The sequence below is a fragment of the Alosa sapidissima genome, chromosome 1 (genome assembly GCF_018492685.1).
Source record: "Alosa sapidissima isolate fAloSap1 chromosome 1, fAloSap1.pri, whole genome shotgun sequence".
NCBI classification, from domain to species: Eukaryota; Metazoa; Chordata; class Actinopteri; order Clupeiformes; family Clupeidae; genus Alosa; species Alosa sapidissima.
This window is the reverse complement of record NC_055957.1, coordinates 32,510,732-32,533,231: the sequence shown is the minus strand read 5'-3', so window position 1 is coordinate 32,533,231 and position 22,500 is coordinate 32,510,732. Positions and strand designations below refer to the sequence as shown.

Genomic DNA, 22,500 nt, shown 5'->3' with positions numbered 1-22,500 from the left:
CACTAGACGATGAATGCATTTATTTATGTTGTAAGACATGTAAAATAAATGAATGACACCGGCACTACGCACAAATTAATTTAAACTTACACGCACTTCCCTTATAACTTCTGACTAGGTAATGTCATGCGATGACATCATCAATACGCAATTATGCGATTTCGCTGTTCAAACGAACTCGCAAGGGCTATGGTTTCAGATTTTTCCACCCTGGGACCAGGTTTCAGAAAAGTGCGGTTTCGGGCAGTGCGTTTACAGGATTCGTTTGGGCGATCGGCCAAGACGATGCAAAACCTGTGCGTTTAACCCAAAAAGCGTCTCCGTATGGACGGGGCCTCAGGGTTCTTCAGACGTGCTTCAATTTAAACTAAGCAAGAAGGTTCATCATAAACTCTTTCTAGGCCCTATGTCATAGACCCCAACCCTCCCATCTAAAAGAATAATCTTTTAACATCTGTCTGTCTAGTGTACAACACAATATCTGCTAACTAACTACATGACCATGCAGCTTCCAAACTACCAAACCTGTTTCAGCAGCTGTTCAGAGTCTACACTGAGAACAAGCTTGCTGACTTCCAGGTGACCGAGGTGGGGAAAAACATACAGCTCACATACCCCATTCACTAAGCTACAGGGCTTGTATTCAATATCAACATGTTGTGTGTATGCCTTTCTTTTATTTGAGATAATTGATTGCTTGTGTGTGTGTGTGTGTGTGTGTGTGTGTGTGTGTGTGTGTGTGTGTGTGTGTTTTAGATAAAGACTACAGATACTGCATGCAGAGGACAAACCATAACATTGTGACTCATCATATAGACCCTATCCTGCATGTGACAAATAAAATCCTTGCATCTCTGTATCCCAGACATACCGCCCTAAAAGCAACACAGTGCAGTTTCTTTATCTTAACATAACAACTTCACACTCACTCTGATGCTACACTGACTTGTAATACTGAGAATGAAGTCTTGTGACATTGCCAAAGCAGGCACGGAGCGCTTCATATTGCACTCTGTAACGTTGTTGATCGGGTAGGATCATAATCATGATTAAGTCGAATTTTAACTTGGTATCGCTTTACTGGCATTGAGTATTAACACCAAGGAGTACATCAACCCTTTCTTTGTGTTAATTTAGCTTTTGAAGAGTGAAGAGTGAAACATCTATCAGTGAAATGTATTTTCTCAAAATCTAAGTGGCAATCTCGGGAGTCGGGACACATACAGTGATGTCAGTTTAAGCTGAAGAGGGCGAAGACTGAGAAAAAGTAAGTGTCAGACTGTTTGTGCTGCACCAGCACCAGAAATATCCCCTTTAAGTGTCTCCAGTGTCAGGATGAGACTGAGGGCATCATTAAAAGGCAACAAGAAGGAAAAAAGCAGATCTGCGAATGGAATGCTTTCCTGTCTGACATTTGCACAGCACACCAAAACAGGAGCTGCCCTTTCTACAGATTACATTAGGCACGGCTGCTGTAATGATGGGAGAAGATTATTGATTGATCAACATTTTAGTCCAAAAGAGGGTTGCTGTATATGCCGACCTGCCCAACACCCCGTACCAGGGCCTCAGGGTTGGGAAGGTCACTTTTAGAATGCAGTAGGCTACATATTACTAGCTACCCGGTTAAAAATGCATCCAGCACTTCATCAAAGTAATGTAACTTATTACATTTTACTACTTTTATTGATTATTTTCTGATTGGCATAGAGGCAGAACAAATTGTAAAAAGAGATTCAGTTTTAAAAACACTTGCAAAAGTTGCAAAAAGATGCCAAGCAACATTATGAACATCATATACTACATACCGTATTTTCCGGACAATAAGTCACACTTTTTTTCATAGTTTGGCCGGTCCTGCGACTCAGGTGCAACATATATATATATTTATATATATGTTTTTTTCCTCTTAATGAAATTTTTTTTGACTAGTGCGACTTATACTCCGGTGCGACTTATAGTCCGGAAAATACGGTATTAACTGTACATTATGAATATCATATACTACATATTAGCTGAGTTTTTCTGAAAATAAACAACTTGGATGTAACCTGTTTGTAATCACCAAGATTCTGATTGCAAACACTGAATTGATTAGAGTTACATTTATTTAGTAATTTAATGATTTAAATCCACAACATGTGAGGAGTTCCTCCCCAACCCCACAGGGCCTATAATAAAGGAGAGACAGCATTCAGGCAAGATCTGAGAAGATGCTTCAACATTTCTGGTCATGTTGAGTAACCTTTTGCCAAATTTTGCTTTGATGTGACCATCTGAGAATGCCTGAGCAGGGGTGAGGATATCCTTCTCAATTTCAGTGATTCAGTGATTTCAGTGCCACCTGTGGTCACTCTATACAAAACACAATGATCTCAATGGGGCATTTTGCCCATGTTCAGGGTGCAAAATAAAAAAGAAAGATTTGCATTAGACAGGTCAAATGTGGTGTTTTTAAAAAGAAAAGATCATGGAGAATAAATATATATATATAAAGAAACGTTGAATACAAATATGTTGAATACAATTGAATGTTGAATGTTGAATTATATGTTGAATGTTGAATTATGTCTACTGAAGGCCTAAACAGAGGCCAAGCCAAAAACTCCAATAAAATATTTTGATCAACTTTGAGTGACAGCTATAACCATGCAGGATCATCCAGACCAAATGTGACAATTTTGCTACATACTAGTCCTATTTATATACCAGCATGTAAAATTTGAGCCTCCTATATAGTTTAGTTCTTGTGCTATGGGCTTGTGAATTTTGACAAAAAAAGAGGCCAAACAAAATCGACACCCCCCTCCCCCTGTAAAACTGGCTGTATCTTGGAAAGTATTGATCTTACATAAAAGTAATTTCACAGTGTGTCTCCTGAGTAACACAGGTACTGTACACCTGGTAATTTTTTCTGAAATTGTGCGTGGGCCCTGGTTGAATTGACATGGAATTACCCTTTGCCAATTGTAATAATTCAATATCTGTTGATTTTACATACATTTTACATACATACATTTAATGTATGCATATAGTGGAGTCTTAAATATAAATGGCTAGGATTCCCTTCTGGTTTTCTCAGAGAGTTGTGCACATAAGCAATAAAACTAGTGACTTACTGCAGATGTACTGCCTAAAAGTATGAAATGTATTGAGTGTACCGGTGTACATTTTACAATCGGATTTAAGACATTTGTAGTCATGAATCAATAGATCTTTTTTTCAGAAACTGCAATGAATCATAAAGATTAAACCCTGATACATCAAACATTGTGAATTCATGAACTATACTGATTCTATATTCCTCCTAAGACATGTATGCTATAGAGATACAACATTATCAGTGTTCAGCTTCTCCCACTATTAATATGGAGTATAAGCAACAAAAGACTCTTTATGCACCAAAAGTGACCGACTGCATCTGGAGACTAAACCCCCTGCAGTCTCAATCTACCACAAGACATAAACAAAATCATGCTTCACAGATAGCCCTCTGCCAAATTACGTAACAAGCAAGTTTGACAATAGCAATGACAGTGGACACAAGCAGAGCGGGCAAGAAATAAGGACACTCATGAAATGAGAACACACAATAACATACACATACAAACGTTTAGAAAGAGCAAGGGAGAGAGAGAGAGAGTGAGGAACAGAGAGAGAGAGGAACAAAGGGAGTGGTGTGTGTGCGTGTGTATATGTGTGTTTGTGTGTGTGTGTGTGTGTGTATATATATGTGTGTGTATGTGTGTGTGTGTGTGTGCGTGTGTGTGTGTGTGTGTGTTTGTAAGCAGTGTCCTCACCTGTACTCTGTGTCCGGCTGCAGTTGCTGGATGACATGGGAGGTGGCGCTGCCGTCCAGGCTGACGGTCCTGTCCCCCAGGTGCAGCGCGTAGCTGCCGATCTCCGCCCCGTTGCAGCAGGGCTCGTCCCAGCGCAGGGCCAGGCAGCTGGAAGGCCAGTAGTCCCCGCTGCAGTCCCCAGCTGGACCCTGCTCCAGCACGCACAGCCCTGACACCACCTCCGGGGCGCTGGCCGGCGTCTGGCAGCTCACCGCCTCGCTGTAGGGGCCCACACCCGCCTGGTTGGCCGCCTGGAGGACACACACACCAAGGATCGGAGCTAAACACACTCATCAGGGCTGTGGCCTTTCAGAACTGGGGCCCTATTTAATAGCATTGTTAGCTCTTTTTTGGCTGCTATGGTGGTTTTGCTTGAGTGCTCTGACAATGATTCAACCACTTACTGTTGCATGAGATGCATGTGTCACACACATCAATGTCACAATTCACATGAATCACACAAATCCATTCTTCATCGGCAGCATCGAAATCTAGAGACTTTGGGCTGTATTTTGGGCACCAGAGCATGGCGTAAAGTTCGTTTTCCACCCGCGCAAAGTTTAATTCGGTATTTTGCACGTTTATTTTTTAAACATTGCGCCCAGGCGTGTGGCAATTAACAACCTAGGGAGGGGCCTGGCGCATTGTCTAAAAATCGCTATCATACACCACCTAAACCTGGTCAGAAGTCAATGGCGAGTTGTTCATATGCTATTTTAAGAGCGCATGTCAACAGTCATATTGGCAGGTGCACGCACCATCCTTCTATCATTCATGAACGCACACCAGCGCACGTCCATGCAAAGCATTACAAATTGCACGATTACAATAGGAAACATAATTAGAATAAAGATATTACGAAATACTGTACATCTCATGATGAGTAGTTATTCACCATCATTTGCAAATTGGTAATGACGGTTAAAAGTGATTAGGGGAGAGGCGAGAGACACGTATGGAGCACAGCTGAAGACGCACTGTCACGAGATATAAGCAACTCTGCAGGATAAATGTTGTTTTATTCAGTCATTTGAGCAATATTAGGGTAAGTGTTGCTTTTTCCAGCCTATGTTTTCGGTGGTAACCCATTGTCAGTCAATAGTGAAAGTAACTGCATGTAACTGTCTTGTCGTTGACTGACTCCTTGGTGAAGTTAGTTTCACTTTGCCAATGAGTTCAAATAATAGACGAGTGGAAATGCGTGAAGGCTATGCTAGGTTTTAGTAAAGCATGGTTTAAGAATGACTATTCCATACGGTCTCGCAAGCAGCCTCCTTCAAATGCGCCGTTGAATGCCAAAATACCGATGCATTTATTTGACATATCGCGCGTTGCACCGTTAAAGGGAATGACAGATGTCATTCTCATTGGTTTAAAATGATGTTACGCCCCAAACACACCCATATGACTGGTTAAAAAACCTAGGAACACCTTGTTGCGCCATGCGCTCCACGTTTGATAACGAAACCCCTCCCAATGTGAACTGGACATCCTACTAAATTTGAATAGACTTTTGACAAGTGACGATGCACTTTAGAATGTCATGATAGGACCCTATAATGTCATGATAGGGCCCTTGATCTTTGTTTCTAGTGATGGGGGACAACAATTCATTGTACGGTACTTATTTGAAGGCCTGCCAACACTTGTTGTCACAGTGGGAGGTAAATCGTGGTGGCAAACTGGCCTAGCTGGACCTAGCTGGGTGGCCAACGAGTAGTGGTGAACAGCTGGCTCAGCACACAGCCATTCCAGCATCTGCAGAGCTGGGTTCACTTCCTTAGCCCCACAGGGAGCAATAGGAGGCACATGAGGTTCAGAAGTAGCAGCCACTTGAACTCCTGCTCTCTGAGACAAAGCACTTCAGTCTGACAGATACTTGTAGTTCTGACAAGCACTTAGGCGCTCCTGAGAATCCTCCCACGTCTAACGTCTTCCACGCAGGTAGCCCATTACCTTTTCCAGAGAGCGCTTCAGAGAGAGGCGACTGATCTGACTAATAGGATTGATCCTTCCTTTTATTCCTGACAACTGACAAAGATCGTTGAACTCCTTACCAGTGGAGCAGCACTGATCTGTAATTTCAGAACTTCAGAAAAAATAGAGGCGATAGCAAGAGGAAGAGGTAATTAGCGGCAAGCACTGATGAGCAGTTAGCGTGAGTGGCAGCGGTGGGCCATGCAATTAATCAAATAAATCAATTATGACTTCTGACAATTATGCAAACAACATAACTGAAATATTATTTTGTGGCATTCAGTGCTCTAGTTTTGTCTTGAATTATAAATCCATTTGTTTTTCAGTTGAATGATACTTAAAATCTCATTTAATTCAGTGTCAATTTTTTAAAAGGTTAGGAAAATTTCCAAAATCACTGAGTAATCATGATGTCAATACTGACCAAATTATCATGAGGGAGGGAGTGAGTGAGTGAGTGAGTGAGTGAGTAAAGAGTGAGTAAGTGAGTGAGTGAGTGAAAGACTGAGTGAGTGAGTGAGTGAGTGAGTGAGTGAGTAAAGAGTGAGTATGTGAGTGAGTGAAAGACTGAGTGAGTGAGTGAGTAAAGAGTGAGTGAGTGAGTGAGTAAATGGGTGAGTGAGTGAGTGCTGGTGCAGTATCTGCAGTCTGCAGCAGCAGTGTGTGGCGGGGGCCAGGTGAGTGGTTACCTGCAGTCTGCAGCAGTAGTGTGTGGCGGGGGCCAGGTGAGTGGTTACCTGCAGTCTGCAGCAGTAGTGTGTGGCGGGGGCCAGGTCGGAGATGTCACACTGGGTGCCGCTGCCGCAGTAGATCATCTCCATGGGCTCCTCGTCACGGCCCCACTCCAGACGGTACTCAGAGATGTCCGCACCTGAGGTCTCTGGACTCTGGAGCACACACACACACACGCACATACACAAGTGCACACACACACACACACACACACACACACACACACACATACACAAGCACAGACACACACATGCAAACACACACACACACACACACACACACACACACACACACACACACACACACACACACACACACACATGCAAACACACACACAGCAGACTGTTAGAAGGGTAATAATTAGAGTAGTATTGTCAGAGTGCCTCTCCACTAAACCTTTGGTATTGAGGTTTATGGTTTGGATTATAGAGGTGACTTGTCACTTTGTTCATATTCAATGTGTTCAGAGAAGCAGAGACTCTGAGGCCACTGAACAACCCAAAAGTTTTCTGATGGATTTGTCAATCAGCAGGAATCCCTACAGGACTTTAACATCCTCTTTTAAAAGCTTGCTCTGACTATCAAAAAAAATCTTAATTTGATTTTCGAAACAGTACTAAAGGCCAAGTCTTCAAAAGAATGTAAGAGTGCTTTAGATAGGACATTTTAGGCAGCCTTATGCTTTTGTGTTCATCTGACTTCTTTGTGAGCCACTAAGTACTGTTGTTACAGTACATGTAATGCACTGTGTATTGTGTTATGTGAAAAGGACTGTCATGGAAATGACACCCAGTTCTTTAGCATGTGTTTATGTTAAGTTACAGTGCTGAGTGATGATGAATCATCATCAAACAAATGAATGCTATTGTTTCAATTGTTTTGTCTATCAGTGGTGTTATACCAGGGAGTGCTAATTTGGCAAGTGAACAAACAGAAACACACAACGGATCTGTGTGTCAACAAGGCAAGGCAAGCATCAAGACAAACACATTAGTCAGGATGCTTTGATGAGAAGCTTTGTAGATGAGATGCTTTTGTTGATGACCTAGTTGGTTGCTAAGTTTTGTTGACGAGCTTGTTTTAGTTACATATTGTATATAATCATCAATTTGGTCAGACGTACCTCCCAGCTCACCATGACACCCGTGCTGGACGTGAGGGTGAGAGTTGGCGCCCCACACTGCCCTGGAGGTCCTGCGGCAGTCGTCACCTCCGTGGCTTCAGAGAAAGGTCCATACTGTGGAGGGAGGGGGAGGCCATTAAAACATATTACTGGTACATTGTTTGACATGCACTGTAGATGGTACAAAGCACTTGTGTATTGCGCTATGCTACATCAAATAAATTGATGCTTGTTTATGCTTATATTTGTTGACAGTGGAAAAAGCCGAGCCAGCTTCAGGCTTTGACTCCAGACGATGGTGTGCTAATCCACAAAGCAAGGCTTCACAATATCTTATTAAGGAGGAGCAGGAGAGGAGAACAACAAACAGCAGCGGCTGGAAAAGAGATAGGTCTCAAATCCCACAGCAACTCTGCTTATCGGTTTAGGACCCAGCGCTGAAAACAAACACCCATCCAGAATAAACACAGCTGTGATGAGGTAGACAGGCGCGTGGTGCAGCAGTCAGGTGCACCTGCTCTGAATGCAGGAGTGGAGTCTGGCACGGGGGACGGTGCCTTCCTGTAGGTGTGCTACATTAGTTAACACAAGTGCCAAAGCACGGGGGATGGGTGCCTTCCTGTAGGTGTGCTACATTAGTTAACACAAGTGCCAAAGGCCGTGTTCTTGGACCACGTTCCAGCTAGGAGCAGGTCCAGAGTTTAATGTATCTAAATGTGTTTCATTTGGACTTGTGTGAACCACTTGGGACCGTCCAAAACGCTGTGCTCATCAACGCAGTGTGTTTTCATACTAACTTGCTAGCTTAGCATTGTCTGGGCCCTATCTTGCACCCTGGCGCATGGCGTAAAACTCGCTTTCCACCTGGCGCAAAGTTTACTTTCTTATTTTCCACGTTTATTAACAATGCGCCCAGGGGTGTGGCAATTAACAACCTAGGGAGCGGCCTAGCGCATTGTCTAAAAATCGCTATTGTACACCTGGTCAGAAGTCTATGGCGATTTGTTTATATGTTATTTTAAGAGCGCATTGTCAACAGTCATATTGGCGGGTGCACGCACCGTCCTTCTATCATCCATGAACGCACACCAGTGCACGTCCATGCAAAACATTACAAATTGCAGGATTACAATGGGAATCATAATTAGAATAAAGATATTACGAAATACTGTACATCTCATGATGAGTAGTTATTCACCATCATTTGCAAATTGGTAATGATATGACAGTTAAAAGTGATTAGGGGAGAGGTGAGAGACACGTATGGAGCACAGCTGAAGACGCACTGTCACGAGATAGAAGCAACTCCTCTGCAGGATAAATGTTGTTTTATTCAGTCATTTGAGCAATATTAGAGTAAGTGTTGCTTTTTCCAGCCTATGTTTTCGATGGTAACCCATTGTCAGTCAATAGTGAAAGTAACTTACTGCATGTAACTGTCTTGTCGTTGACTGACACCATGGTGAAGTTAGTTTCACTTTGCCAATGAGTTTGATAGATAGATAGATAGATAGATAGATAGATAGATAGATAGATAGATACTTAACTTTAACTGATGTTATGCCCCAAACACACCCATGACTGATTAAGAAACCTAGGAACACCTTGTTGCGCCATGCGCTCAACGTTTGATAACGAAAACACTCCCAATGTGGACTGGACATCCTACTAAATTTGAATAAGCTTTTGACGAGTGACGTGTCATGATAGGGCCCTTAGTGTTATACCTTTATAACTACCTGATTTTACATATATTCATTTTCTATAGCTTTTTACACTTGTATGTATATTTTCATTTGACTTTCTGCTTACTGCAGAGTTAGAACTATGAGCAGCAGTCCGAGGCCAGAGGAAAGAGAGTGTGTGAAACGGCAAGGCAGGGCACAGCGTGTGTGTGTTGTGTGTGTGGCATCTGGCATGTGTGTAATATGAGGAGCTCACCCCAGCCTCGTTGGCAGCGCGCAGGCGGAAGCTGTAGGTGGCGCCGGGGAGCAGGCTGCCCACTGTGCACTCCAGCTCCGGGCCATAGTAGACCTCTGCAGGCTCCACCCCCTCGCCCTCACCTCCGCTCATCACCAGACTGTACTCGGTCACTTCGCAAGAGCCCTCAGAGGACAGACACTCTGGGAGAGAGAGAGCGAGAGAGAGAGAGATGAGTGACTGTTTAAGGGGGTTGTTTGTGGAGGGGGATACTGGATCTGCTGTAAAATTTAAAATGTAAAATGTGTGGTAAAATGTGTGGCTCAGAATAATGTAAGTGTAATGTGGAGTAATTGGATGATGACAAAATCATGTCAGGTCATAAATTCACCAACACATTTTGGGATGCTGTCTCTGCATTTCTGTTGCTAGCGCTATCCTTGGTCTGCACTGATTTGCATCGTGTGTGTAAAAGTGTAGAAATATTGCTGATGCCTCTTTTAGAGTCACTGTATTTTCTGTATTCATTTCTGAATGCAAATGAAACTGAAGGCAGCACATCTATCCTGTCTCTGCACTTCCTGCTGCAAAGCTCCGATCCACTTTGCTTACCTATGCCATATGTCTTTGATAACAGAAGCAAACACACAAACAAAAAAAACCTAACAAACAAACAACAAAGAAATGGGCTGTAAATCTGTAAACCGCTGGTGAAGGCACACACATCAGAGCTGCCCTGCTCCCAGATGCCTGAAGGTTTTCCTCCACAACTGGTCAGTTCTAAATACAACTGCAAACAATCACCAAGACGCACTGTGATCCGATCACTCAAACCACTTGCCGAGGTGGCCTGAGAAGCAATTGACCACTTATCTTTTGTGGTGAATGCGTTCTGGTGCGTCCCAGGCAATGGGAGTTATAATGAATGTGACATTGGCAATAGTGGAATCTAAACACAAGTGGTCAGCAACATCTCTGGCTGTACACCTTGAATATGTGTCTAAACAGCGATGTTTCTCGGCTGACCACTTGTGATTGGATCATCCGAGATGCATACTAAAACCAGATGTCAACAGGCCCATAGCTGTCGTTACTGTTGTCAATGGGCCTTGACTCTTACAGACCCACTCACAGGCCTCTGAACTGCCTACTGCTGTGGAAACGTAGGAGTGTGTTGTGGTGGTGACGCCTGAGTCATCTCTGCAGACCCACATCACAACAATTAAAACCAATTACAGACAAAGATGGAAAACCATTTATATTGTGTGGGTGCTGGGGGTGAGTTGGTAGTGGGCCTTCTGGGTTGTTCTGCTAAATCAGTGTTAGGTGTGTGTGTGTGTGTGTGTGTGTGTGCGTGCGTGCGTGCATTGGTGTGTACGTGTTTGTGTGTGGGGGTGTATGATTGAGAAATTGTTCAACATTTTCTGAAAGGTTCTGGAGTAGATGATGCACCTGATAGCCTGATGAGCTCAGAGCTCTTAAAGCTGCAGTCTGCCGTTGTGATTGGGTGGGTGTATGCATGTCTGACTGAACGAGCTGGTGCTGAGGCGTTTCAGCAGGTAAACACTTACCCCATTGTAACTGCACTTCCTTGTGCTTGGCTTTGCCCACGACGCGTGGAGCCTGGCAGGGTCCTGGAGCCACACTTAACGTGCGGACCGGCACACTCTCAGAACACTGTGCGCGCGCACACACACACACACACACACACACACAGCAAGAAGAGGACAGTGACACAGCAATTCAATTCAACACCATCTTCATCTAAGACAAGCACACAGAGAGAGTACCCACACAACCCTGCCATGCATATCCCACAATGCACTTGGTCTGAGAGGAACCTACCGGGCTGTGTCCTCCGGTGCTGATACTGCAGATACGCAGTCTGTACAAAGTGCCAGGTTTCAAGTGATCGCACTCACACTCCGTGGCCGGCCCACTGTAAGCAATGTCCCACTGGTTGGCTGGGAGACACACACGGATCAAAGGTTACTCATGTAAGCCCTGATACCGGACCTGTGCTTGTCCTCAGAATCTCTAACAGTGAGGTGTCCTTGATCACCACTCCTAGTGTTTGTCTAGGACTTTCTACCTAAGCAAGGCCAGATTCTAAACTAGACCCAGCGAACAACAACCCTATAGACAACTTAACCATTGTTTGGGGCTGAGGGCCAGATGTACAAAGAAGGCGCCAATACCAAGTTTTTCTATGAGCAGAAAGCGGACGCTGTGCTTTGCCATATTGCATGGAATTTACTTAGCTGTCACTTCAATACGTAACAGCGCTCATATAACATTAGAAAGGCAAACAAAAGTTAAGGCTGCTTTTGACATAGTACAATGAGGAAAACACAAATTTCTCTAATTGACGCATTTAACCACAATTTGGATTACACCTGCCTTTAAGGCGGAAGTTTTTCACTGCAAAACAAACGTGATCTGTTTTCATACATATGGCAGAATGCCTAGCTATCAGCACTTCTCCTCCCCTGTATTTGCGCGATACTCCAACTTTTTCCTCGCCCTCCCATAAATGCATAGCATCAGTAGGAAGAGTGCAGATAGCCATTCTGTACTCCAGTGGCACGAAAAATGCGCCTTGATCCACGTACGATCAGTTTTGTACATCCGATGCCATGCTTTAATGTGCAAAAAGCGACAGAAACAGGCAGTAATTTGCCTGTAATTGCCTGAGTGTCCTGATATGGTTATAGTACAGTGATAATCATCAGGGCTTTGAGTTGAGTTTGGTTGTTGATACACATGTGATGTGTTGAGACACATGGGAAGAAGTGTGTCTCACCCTCAGAACTGCCTTCTGAAATCTCCAAGAGGTATGTCAAGATTTCTGAGCCACCGTTATCTTGTGGAGGATCTACAATAAAAATAAAAGGTTCAGCGTATGTTTCTTTGTGTTTGAGTATGAATATGTGCAAGGCAAGCTACTTAAAATACCAGGCAGTTTCACGGGCATACACACACACACACGCGCACACGCACACACGCACGAACGCACACACACACACACACAGACATGTGATGTAGAAATGTATTGCAGTAGGTGAGCTTGCCGCAATAAATTGCTGTTTCCGCTCACAAAGACTCTTCTCTCCATAACTTTTTTCCAATTTGATTTTCTGATTAAATAGTATTTCTAATTTCAGAAATGGAACGTGCAGGATTTACACAAACACACACACACACACACACACACACACACACACACACATGCACACAGACTTCTCTCGCTCTCTTCTTCTGAAGTGTGTCCTCATCATACCCCATTTCACTGTGAAGCTGTAAGGTGTGATGGCTCCCTTCACACAGGGCTTTGATGGGGGGCCAGGTTTGTCTGGGCTCGTGGTGCACACCAGAACCTCACTGGGGCTACTGCGGCCCTCCACGTTAGACGCAATCAGCTGTGATAGAGACAGAGAGGGAGGGAGTGAGAGAGACAAGAGAATGAGATTCTGTGTAAACACCACAAACCTAGCTCATTGTAGATCAAAGACTAGCACACACATGAAAAGCTGTATGGGTGGGACATTGTGAAGGACCTGGATACATCAACCAAATTTGCCCAGAGTGGTGACATAACACGCTTGTTTTTGTTTTCCACCCCACAGCGTATTTAAAAAGCTTCAATTAGTCCTCCGTCACCGCATCAATAAGTGGCTCCCTTGCTATGAATAAATAATGCAACCCACGGGTCCACGCGTTGGGTCAGTGTGTAAAGCAAAAAAGAAAAACTAGTGCAAAAGTAAGGTAAGGCAGAAGCAGCCTCTCCTGTGGTGGTCAGCGTATGTCCAATCACTCACCAGTAGTGAGCAGAGGAGAGCACTCGACGGGGGGTGGAGATGAGAGGTTAAAACAACACAGAGCCATGACCACTTAACTGTGCACCCCTCCCCTCTTTGTTGATAATAAAGGGCCATGAGCATATTCGTGGAACGCAGCCATGGAGTGCTTGTGTCAGTGTGACGTTGATTAAGTTATGCAACAACGCCTCCTCAACACCACCACATACACACACATCCATCCCCCTCTTACACACAAACACACTGTGTGTGTGTGACACACACACACACACACACACACACACACACACACACACACACACACACACACACGTAAGCAGAGCAGTTACAGCTGTGATGGGAGTGACATTTTAGCATCGGTCTAACCCTTTTCTGACGCCTGTAGTACACCTATCAGAAGCCCCCCACCCCCCACCCCACACACACACACACACACAGAGAAAGACACATACACATACACACTTCACACAGCATAATGACATGCCTCAATTCACATTCACTTTCCTCCCACACACCTCCCCTCCCATTTAGAGATAGAGAAAGAGAAAGAAGTGATTTCAGCAGTGCTGAAAGACTTTATCCCGATATTGAACGATAGCTCTATTACGCTGTTTGTCCAGGACAGAAAATGACTTGTAATGACAGCTTCATGTCCATACCCATGGCGATGCGTAATCAGTGGGTCAGACAGGGATCCCATGGACCAGCAGCAAGTGGCAGGTTTTTCTATTGTTTGCTATGGTTTGGAAGCAGGACAGTTGACAACCCAGCGTTACGCAAGCAATCAAGAAGCTAAGCGGTGAACTTGGTTCAACTTTCTGAACAAAACGCTAGGCTCATCAATGTCAGTTTGATGTATCCTAGGAACACAAAGGACAATTGGACCAATCAAAGCCATAAAAGCCATTCTTTATAGGGATGGGACATTTCTTTCCATTGTACAGAAATGAGACAGAGTGATGACATCACTTACGATAAATGAATGTAATTATGATGGTCTGACTGAGCATTGTGTTACAATTTGCCATTGCTGCTTTATCTCCTGCTGATCCCCGCCTTTGGGTTTGAGAAGTCTGTAATCACCAGGAATGCCCTATGTGTCTTACCCTGAATTTATACTGTGTGCTCCTCTTCAGCCCCTCAACAGTACAGGTCAAGTTTTCTCCAGTGTACTTTGGGTGAAACTCTGTTCCCTGTGGGAGGACAGGACGAACAAACACACTGGTCATCTGAAATGCTCGCTATAGTGTACACACATATTACACCTCAAACACACACACACACACACACACACGGGTAAGAACACTTATCATTATTTCACATAATATAGGCTATACTACACCCAGACATGTTTACAGTTATACACATATGCAAGACAAATAATGACCAAACTAATGCTAATGTTGAATTGAAGGTGGAGCCTACCATTCTGATCAAATGTTCATGATATTTGAGCTGAACAGCCAATACATTTTCTCGTGGCCAAAACGTAACCTAACTTAGTGAGAGCGTGGTGGCTCTCATATCTAACGTGACGGAGGTGAGGAGAGTGGCACTCCAGAGGGGGCAGCGGTGCGGGGCAGTGCCTGACTGGCCAGTAGACGGGGCACTCACGTGGTTCTCCTCCTGGATCTCCAGCGTGTAGGTGATGTGCTCCTCGGCCGAGCAGCCGTCGGGCCGAGTCCACTCCAGCGTGATCCACGTGATACCGGCTCGCACCAGCCGGGGAGCCAGGGGCAGGTGGGGCAGGCTTCCAGTCGTGTAGAACACCACCTCTGGACTGAAACCACTGCAAGACACACACACACACACACACACAATTCAATTCACAATTCAATTCAATTTAAAAAAAACTTTATTTATCCCCGAGTGGCAATTTCCCCATGCAGGCATGTGAGATATAAGACATAACACAACATATAAGACAAGACAAAAGAGAGAACAGGACAGACAGGGGTTAGTCCCAGGAGATGGAGGAGGAGGGGGCTGGGAGCATTAGAGTTCAAAAGCCAAATAGCCTCAAAAGTAAAGGTAGCCTTCCTCCTGTCACACACACACACACACACACACACACACACACACACACACACACACACACACACACACACATACGCAGACACACATGCACGCACGCACGCACGCACGCACGCACGCCCACACACGCACACATGCACACACACACACACACACACACACACACACACACACACACACACACACACACACACATTCCCATTTACTTTACAGCCCCACATTTACTACTACCACACTGCCAACTCAACCATTTTGCCTCCGTTTTCAAGTTAAATCAATGATTGAAGTAACTTTTTGTGACTTGTGCAACTTGTGCACAACTTGCGTGAAAAACAATTTCCAAACAGTGTTAAGTGAGAGCTCTTTCACAATTCAAGCTAAAAGTTCTAGTATAAGACAAATATCCTTCACGCTGATCGCTGGCCTTTCAGCTTTACAGGGAACCGTTCCACCAGGTATGAAAATAGACACTCCAACAGAGACAAGTCGCGGAAATTGAAATGGCAGTCTCCACAAACTTAAATGCCAAAACTTTACTTTACTCTAAAGCGCCATCCTTATATAAATGGTCCTGTGGAGCTGCTGCCTCAATGGTTTCCATCTTAATGAGCCCTGCGGATGCACTAACGGAGGAATTCATCTCCACTTACACTCACACACTGAGACACAGGCCCTTTGCACCTCTGTGACAAACCTACGCCACCGCGTATAAATCCTTGCGGCCAGGATATTGCCTGGAGATTGCTTTTCTATTTCTCTCAGAGGAGCCCAAACGTAATCTATTACAGAAAGACGTCCCGTTTGCTGTGAGTTTACAAGCCAATGTCATTTCCTCCACTGCGAGAGCTTGTGCACGTTTCGTCTCAAGCTGGGACAACTTTAATGGGACTCTGTCATTGATGGGGCTAATAAAAACAGCTGACGGTCTCTGGCAGGAGAGGACGACACACTACCATTGGCCCTTGCTTTCTCCACTATGCTATTTCACCTCCGATTTGGCATCTGTCCTCATTTTTAAGAGGGGGAAAGGGGGAGAGTTATATGGAGAGAGAGAGAGAGAGAGAGAGAAAAAAAGGAGAGAGAGGGAGGAGAAGAGGGAGAGATAGAGATGGGTCTGCATTCTAAGCTAATGAAATGAAGTGTAGTAACTCTCCCAGAGGCACTATGGAGAGGGAGGAGAGGCAAGGAGAGGAGAGGGGGTTGAAACTTCCCCTCTGAAACCCCATCGCGGTGCTCATCTTAAATCAAGGTGACTTCCCTGCTCCTCTCCTCCATTAAATAGTGAGAAATGATGACATTACAGGATCATTCACTGAAAATGGTTCAATATTTTCAGGTGACAAGACACCTGGTCTTATTCAAATAGCCCCACACAGAAACCTACGGCATGGCTTTTGTCAGTAAATGCTCCTAACTGGATTTAGTGGTTGATTGCTTGTCACCAGGGTCCTCTGCAGATCAGTGAGGTCACCTACCTCATGCCAATGTCATTCCGTGCAGCCACGCGAAACGTGTAGGCCATGGCAGGACACAGGCGAGTCAGTTTACAGTGCCGCTGGCTCCCAAAGTAGCATTCTCTGAACATGTTGTTCCTCTTGCCCTGCAAAGAATGGACCATAGTGGACCAACAGGTGAGGATAATAACCAAAACTGAAGGCAAATCTACTCAGGATCAAACTGTTTGGTAACTGTCCTGCAGTCTCTTGTGAGAATTAAAAATATTCTGTTTTTTACAAAACACAGAGTTCAGCTTTTTTTTTTTTTTAAAAACAAAAAAAAACTGAACTCATGAAATGCACATTGTCATTGTAATGCACTAGGAAGACTCAATACTTGTTCAGCTACTACAAATAATAGTATTCTCCATGAACTCTCTACATTCTGCTGGCTTGTCTACTTGAGACTGAGATCAATATACAATGATGTTATTCATTCAGTAAAGGCTCTCCAGATCCCCTGAGCTTGTATCAGAACACACCATTCATTGCTTTACCATCTCTCCACAATATAAGGAGAAAATAAACTTCCACAATAGGCTAGCACAGAGATTCTTTCTCTTTTCTCTTTATTTAAGTGAACTTTCAGCCCGCTCCACTCCACTCGTGTCAGTGTTGGCCCTGAGGGTAGGGGGCAGTAAAGGGAGAGAGATCCTCACAGAAGAGTTTAGGGCCCGTAACCAGGGCAGCCGTGGCCTACTGGTTAGCGCTTCGGACTTGTAACCGGAGGGTTGCCGGTTTGAACCCCGACCAGTAGGAACGGCTGAAGTGCCCTTGAGCAAGGCACCTAACCCCTCACTGCTCCCCGAGGGCTGCTGTTGTAGCAGGCAGCTCACTGCGCCGGGATTAGTGTGTGCTTCACCTCACTGTGTGTTCACTGTGTGCTGAGTGTGTTTCACTCACTGATTGGGATAAACGCAGAGACCAAATTTCCCTCACAGGATCAAAAGAGTATATGTACTTATATACTTATACTACTTATACATATATTCACAAAGCATTTTATCCTACCACTAGGAGTACTCCTAAATCACACTAAAAAGATTTTAGCTAGGGGCTTTCTCTTAAAAGTTATCCGCAAAGCCTTTCAGACCTACTCTTAATAAGGGAAAAAGACAACTCCTAAACTAAGAGTGAGTCTTCGTTGCTATGGATGACGTCATCACTCATGCACGAGCTTGACTGAAGTGACCACCTTGATAGGCTGATGATTGTAACGCGGGAATGATTCCAAACACCTCCCCTACAATGATGAGTGACAGGTGACAGGTCTGAGAATGAGTGCGCTACACAAGTAGTGCAAAGGACGGAAGATGATGAATAACTGAATAAATAGCCTAAATGAATAAAGTGTAAGACAAAACAAATAGCCTAGTAACCTACAGTAATGGATCTTTGCAACATGTTTTAAATTAATCTGTATGCTGACACGTAGCCTACATTTGCAAAGAGGAGAAACTTTAATTTAATTTGATTTAGGCTACAATGAGACGTTACGTCTAGTTCACATACAATTATGGTTTTGGTTGTTGGTGGCGTTACGTTTTTGCATCCCTTATATCCAATGCACAATTATTTCCTCGCAATTGAGACCTCCTGTAACCGTCATTTCAAAACATTGCGACGTGAAATGCCACTAAAAGCGGTTTAGGATTATTTGTGAATAGAAAAAATTAAAAATGCTTCGTGAATTACTCTTAGTCAAAAAAATTAGGAGTCCTACACTTAGGAGTGACACGCCCATTATTTTTAGGAGTTGCTCCTAAATTCGCCAGTTAGGAGCTACTTTTAGCCTTAAAATGCTTTGTGAATACGGGCCCTGAGCTCTGAACAGGGAGAGAAGGGAATGAAGGGAGCTTACCTCATCCCACTCTAAAAGGTAGTTGGTGATCTTTGATCCGTTGTCGACAGGAGGCTGCAGAGGAGGAGAAAAGAGATCGATAGAGAGTGAGAGAGATAGAGAGATAGATAGAGAGAGAGAGATAGAGACAGAGTGTATATATACAGACCTGCAGGACACACAGTACACAGTATATGGAGTATAACAGTTAGAACAAGCAACAACAGAACTGTGAGTTGGTGCCTGAGTGAATTGCACATTGTGGTTTTGACAAGCTGTGAATGGAACTGAATGGTATCAGTGAGGGCCTGAGTGTGTGTGTGTGTGTGTGGGTGGGGGGGGGTATCTTACCTTCCACTGGAGTGTGAGGGAGCCCTTGGTACGGTGGGAGAGTTTCGGGGGGAAGGGGCAGTCTGGGGTGCTGCTGTGGGTGGTAAAGGTTCCCATGTCTGAGCATGAGCCTTTCACTGAGTTGTAAATGGCGGTCACTCTGCAGAAGACACACATACACACACACACACACACACACACACATAAAAACTCCTCTGAAACCAAACAGATACTCCTAAAAAAGTCTAATCTCACTGAGCAGAGCTCTCCCTCTGACCTAAGGTGACCTCCCTGGAGCAGCATGTGGACTCAAGAGGAAGAGAGACTCTCAAAGAGAGATCCTAAACACAAGCTGTGGCCAACTAAGAGGCTCGTCCTGGGGACACACGCAGTGTGGCTGTGAGGGGAGGATGAGGACACGATGCCTGGACAGATGTCAGTGGGGAATGGAGGCTGTTAGCACATTATGCTTAGGGGACGATCATTCGTGTACGCTGGAGTCTGGGGCTGAAGGGTATGAGGGCTCATAGATGGATTTGGAGATGGGGGGTCTAAACACACACTTCTGGATACTGCATGAAAGCATACATTTTCATCTATTTATATACTGTAGATATTAAGCCTAAATAAGTATAAGTATATATACTCTTTTGATCCCGTGAGGGAAATTTGGTCTCTGCATTTATCCCAATCCGTGAATTAGTGAAACACACTCAGCACACAGTGAACACACAGTGAGGTGAAGCACACACTAATCCCGGCGCAGTGAGCTGCCTGCAACAACAGCGGAGCTCGGGGAGCAGTGAGGGGTTAGGTGCCTTGCTCAAGGGCACTTCAGCCGTGCCTACTGGTCAGGGTTCAAACCGGCAACCCTCCGGTTTCAAGTCCGAATCGCTAACCAGTAGGCCACGGCTGCCCCACGCTGTTTCTTATTTAAAATAAATATTATAATAAATAAATAATAATAAATATTGTTGAGTCAAAAGAGAAACTCCAGTTGAATGTATAGCAATGTGCTGCACACAAACTGATCTGTATTTTTTCCCAAGCAGTTGGAATCACTGAGAGTGAATATGATGGTGCCAAACCAGGGTCATGAGCTGTGGCATCAGACAACAGAAGCAAGGACAGAAATAACTGAGTGCTGTGGCATTTTCAAAAAACGCAACCCGAGTGTTGCAAATGTCATTTCAAAGCACCATACAACACAGCAAACTGACTGCAGACAAAGACTGTAAATAAGTAAACAAATAAATAAGTCTGTAAGTATGTAAATAAAAAATAAATAAGTGACTAAAGCATTTGTTTCAGACATTGCAGAGCGGAGAGAGGACATACCTGACGTGGTAGTCTGTTGCAGGTCGCAGGTCTTTCAAATTGCACTCCAACTCCTCGCCACTGGAACAGAGGGAAGCACAAAAAAACGGCCAGTGACACAAACCCATAAACACGCAGCGCACTGCATACCTCCAGCCCATAATGACCATGACCCTTGGCCAGCAGCATCTTGGAATGGAACATGCTGCATGATGAGTGGACCTAGTAATTTTTTTCCAGTCTTTTTCAAAACACACTAACTCAATCTTCTCCACTGACCACAGCCCCACCTTCCTACACCCCACCACACCACCAGATCAACTGTTCACATGTGTGCATGTGTGCGGCTGCTCACCTGTAGATGAGGCGGTACTTGCTGTCCCGGCCCTTGTCGGACAGCGTGACCTCGTAGGTGCAGCTGTATGGGTGGCCGTTGCTGTGCCTGTCTCTGCTCACCAGGCCCGCCGGGGGCACCCAGCTCAGCCGAGCCGTCCTCGCCTGGACGTTAGAGATCTGTGGTGCGACAGCATACACGTGCATAAACATACATGCTTACCCATATCAGGTAAACAATGCTCACCTAAATCAGGTAAACAATACTCACCCATATCAGGTACACAATGCTCACCCATATCAGATAAACAATATCAGGTAAACAATACTCACCCATATCAGGTAAACAATGCTCACCCTATCATTCACCACATATACGTAGATTTTCACAAACAGCAACATCTTGCTAAATGAAAAACATAAGGCCCTTGAGCAAAAAAAAACTAAAATATTTTTTTTAGTCTTCTAACTAAAGGTTGACATTCTGTCGATTTGAAAGCAAAATAACCTTTGATAAATCACAGCGAGTCCCTACATACACTATAAATATAGAAAACATGTTGTGTATTATTCCACATCACTGTTAGCGATGCACCTTCACTAGCCAATAAAAACTGGACTATGAGGTTAGCCACTTTATGTCCGAGACACAAACAAAACATTACTGCAATTCTGTGGGAAAATAAATCAAGTGTCATGGACAATCAGTGTGTATTTGTGAGATGAGCCTCAATTTTCTATTCCAAGCACAAACACAATGCCGGCCTGATTCAATGAATTGTATCTGGGTTTAGATCATATTACAGTAATATGACCTGCCCTGCACTGACAAAATAGCATTATTCTGAGCAGAGGAATCTCATTCATGATAATGAAACCTGCTCTATAACCCCAGGCCATTTGTGAAAACTATACATTTTACATCAGAAAATATGAAGAAAAATGGCTGGATTTAATGGCTGAATTTAACCAAACATGACCAAGCATCTGTCTGAAAATGTCGCTGCATGTGTGTGTGGGTGAGTGTGTGCATGCATGTGGAGTGTGTGTGTGTGTGTGTGTGTGTGTGTGTGTGTGTGGGTGTGGGTGAGTGTGTGCATGCATGTGGAGTGTGTGTGTGTGTGTGTGTGTGTGAGTGAGAGAGAGAGAGAGAGAGAGAGAGAGAGAGAGAACAGGACACAAAGCTCTGCAGACAGAGTGAGATTGAGGACTTATTTTTGATAATTCTCAGCTTCTTTGGTAAATGTTCCCATGTTTTCATTCCAGCAAGAACTGTTGTGAGTGTGATTGTGTGTGTGTGTGTGTGTGTGTGTGTGTGTGTGTGTGTGTGTAGTAGGCTACTGAATACATGAGGGCAAGAATATCGTAGCAACATTGGCACACCCAGTGCATAGTGAAAACCTTTGCAAAAGAAAGGTTGTGAAGAAATGTGGATTTAGAATGGGATGTTATTGTCAAGAAATGTGAATTTAGAATTTAGAAGTTCGTATTGGTCTAATGGCAGGCGTTCCAATACTGTGGTGTTTACAAAGTGAGCTCCCAAGGAAAGCAGCAATGCTGCCACTGTGTGGATGTACTGGGTATGACAGCCAGCCAACACTGTTCAAATGTAGCCTATGGCCACAGTAATCTGAGTACCCAGAAGTTTGCATCATGCTGAACGAACGCCACAGAGGACCGAAGCTCATCACACTTTGGAAAGCATGTAAAGCTATAGTTACAACCACCTCTGAATATAGAA

General features: G+C 44.3%; 1 protein-coding gene across 1 annotated transcript in view; it reads right to left on the bottom strand.

Annotated features, from left to right (window-relative positions):
- fndc3ba (fibronectin type III domain containing 3Ba) overlaps positions 1-22,500 on the bottom strand; it is a 115,984-nt gene that overhangs the window by 13,968 nt on the left and 79,516 nt on the right. Inside the window, exons 8-22 of the mRNA XM_042109959.1 lie at positions 20,782-20,939; positions 20,448-20,507; positions 19,131-19,269; positions 18,801-18,854; positions 16,919-17,043; positions 15,024-15,198; positions 14,516-14,602; positions 12,872-13,010; positions 12,395-12,466; positions 11,437-11,555; positions 11,163-11,268; positions 9,613-9,794; positions 7,672-7,785; positions 6,554-6,703; positions 3,801-4,090 (exon numbers count right to left, since the gene is read on the bottom strand). Of these exons, the coding sequence (XP_041965893.1) occupies positions 3,801-4,090; positions 6,554-6,703; positions 7,672-7,785; positions 9,613-9,794; positions 11,163-11,268; positions 11,437-11,555; positions 12,395-12,466; positions 12,872-13,010; positions 14,516-14,602; positions 15,024-15,198; positions 16,919-17,043; positions 18,801-18,854; positions 19,131-19,269; positions 20,448-20,507; positions 20,782-20,939 (1,970 nt within the window). The remainder of the gene's footprint in view (positions 1-3,800; positions 4,091-6,553; positions 6,704-7,671; positions 7,786-9,612; positions 9,795-11,162; positions 11,269-11,436; positions 11,556-12,394; positions 12,467-12,871; positions 13,011-14,515; positions 14,603-15,023; positions 15,199-16,918; positions 17,044-18,800; positions 18,855-19,130; positions 19,270-20,447; positions 20,508-20,781; positions 20,940-22,500) is intronic.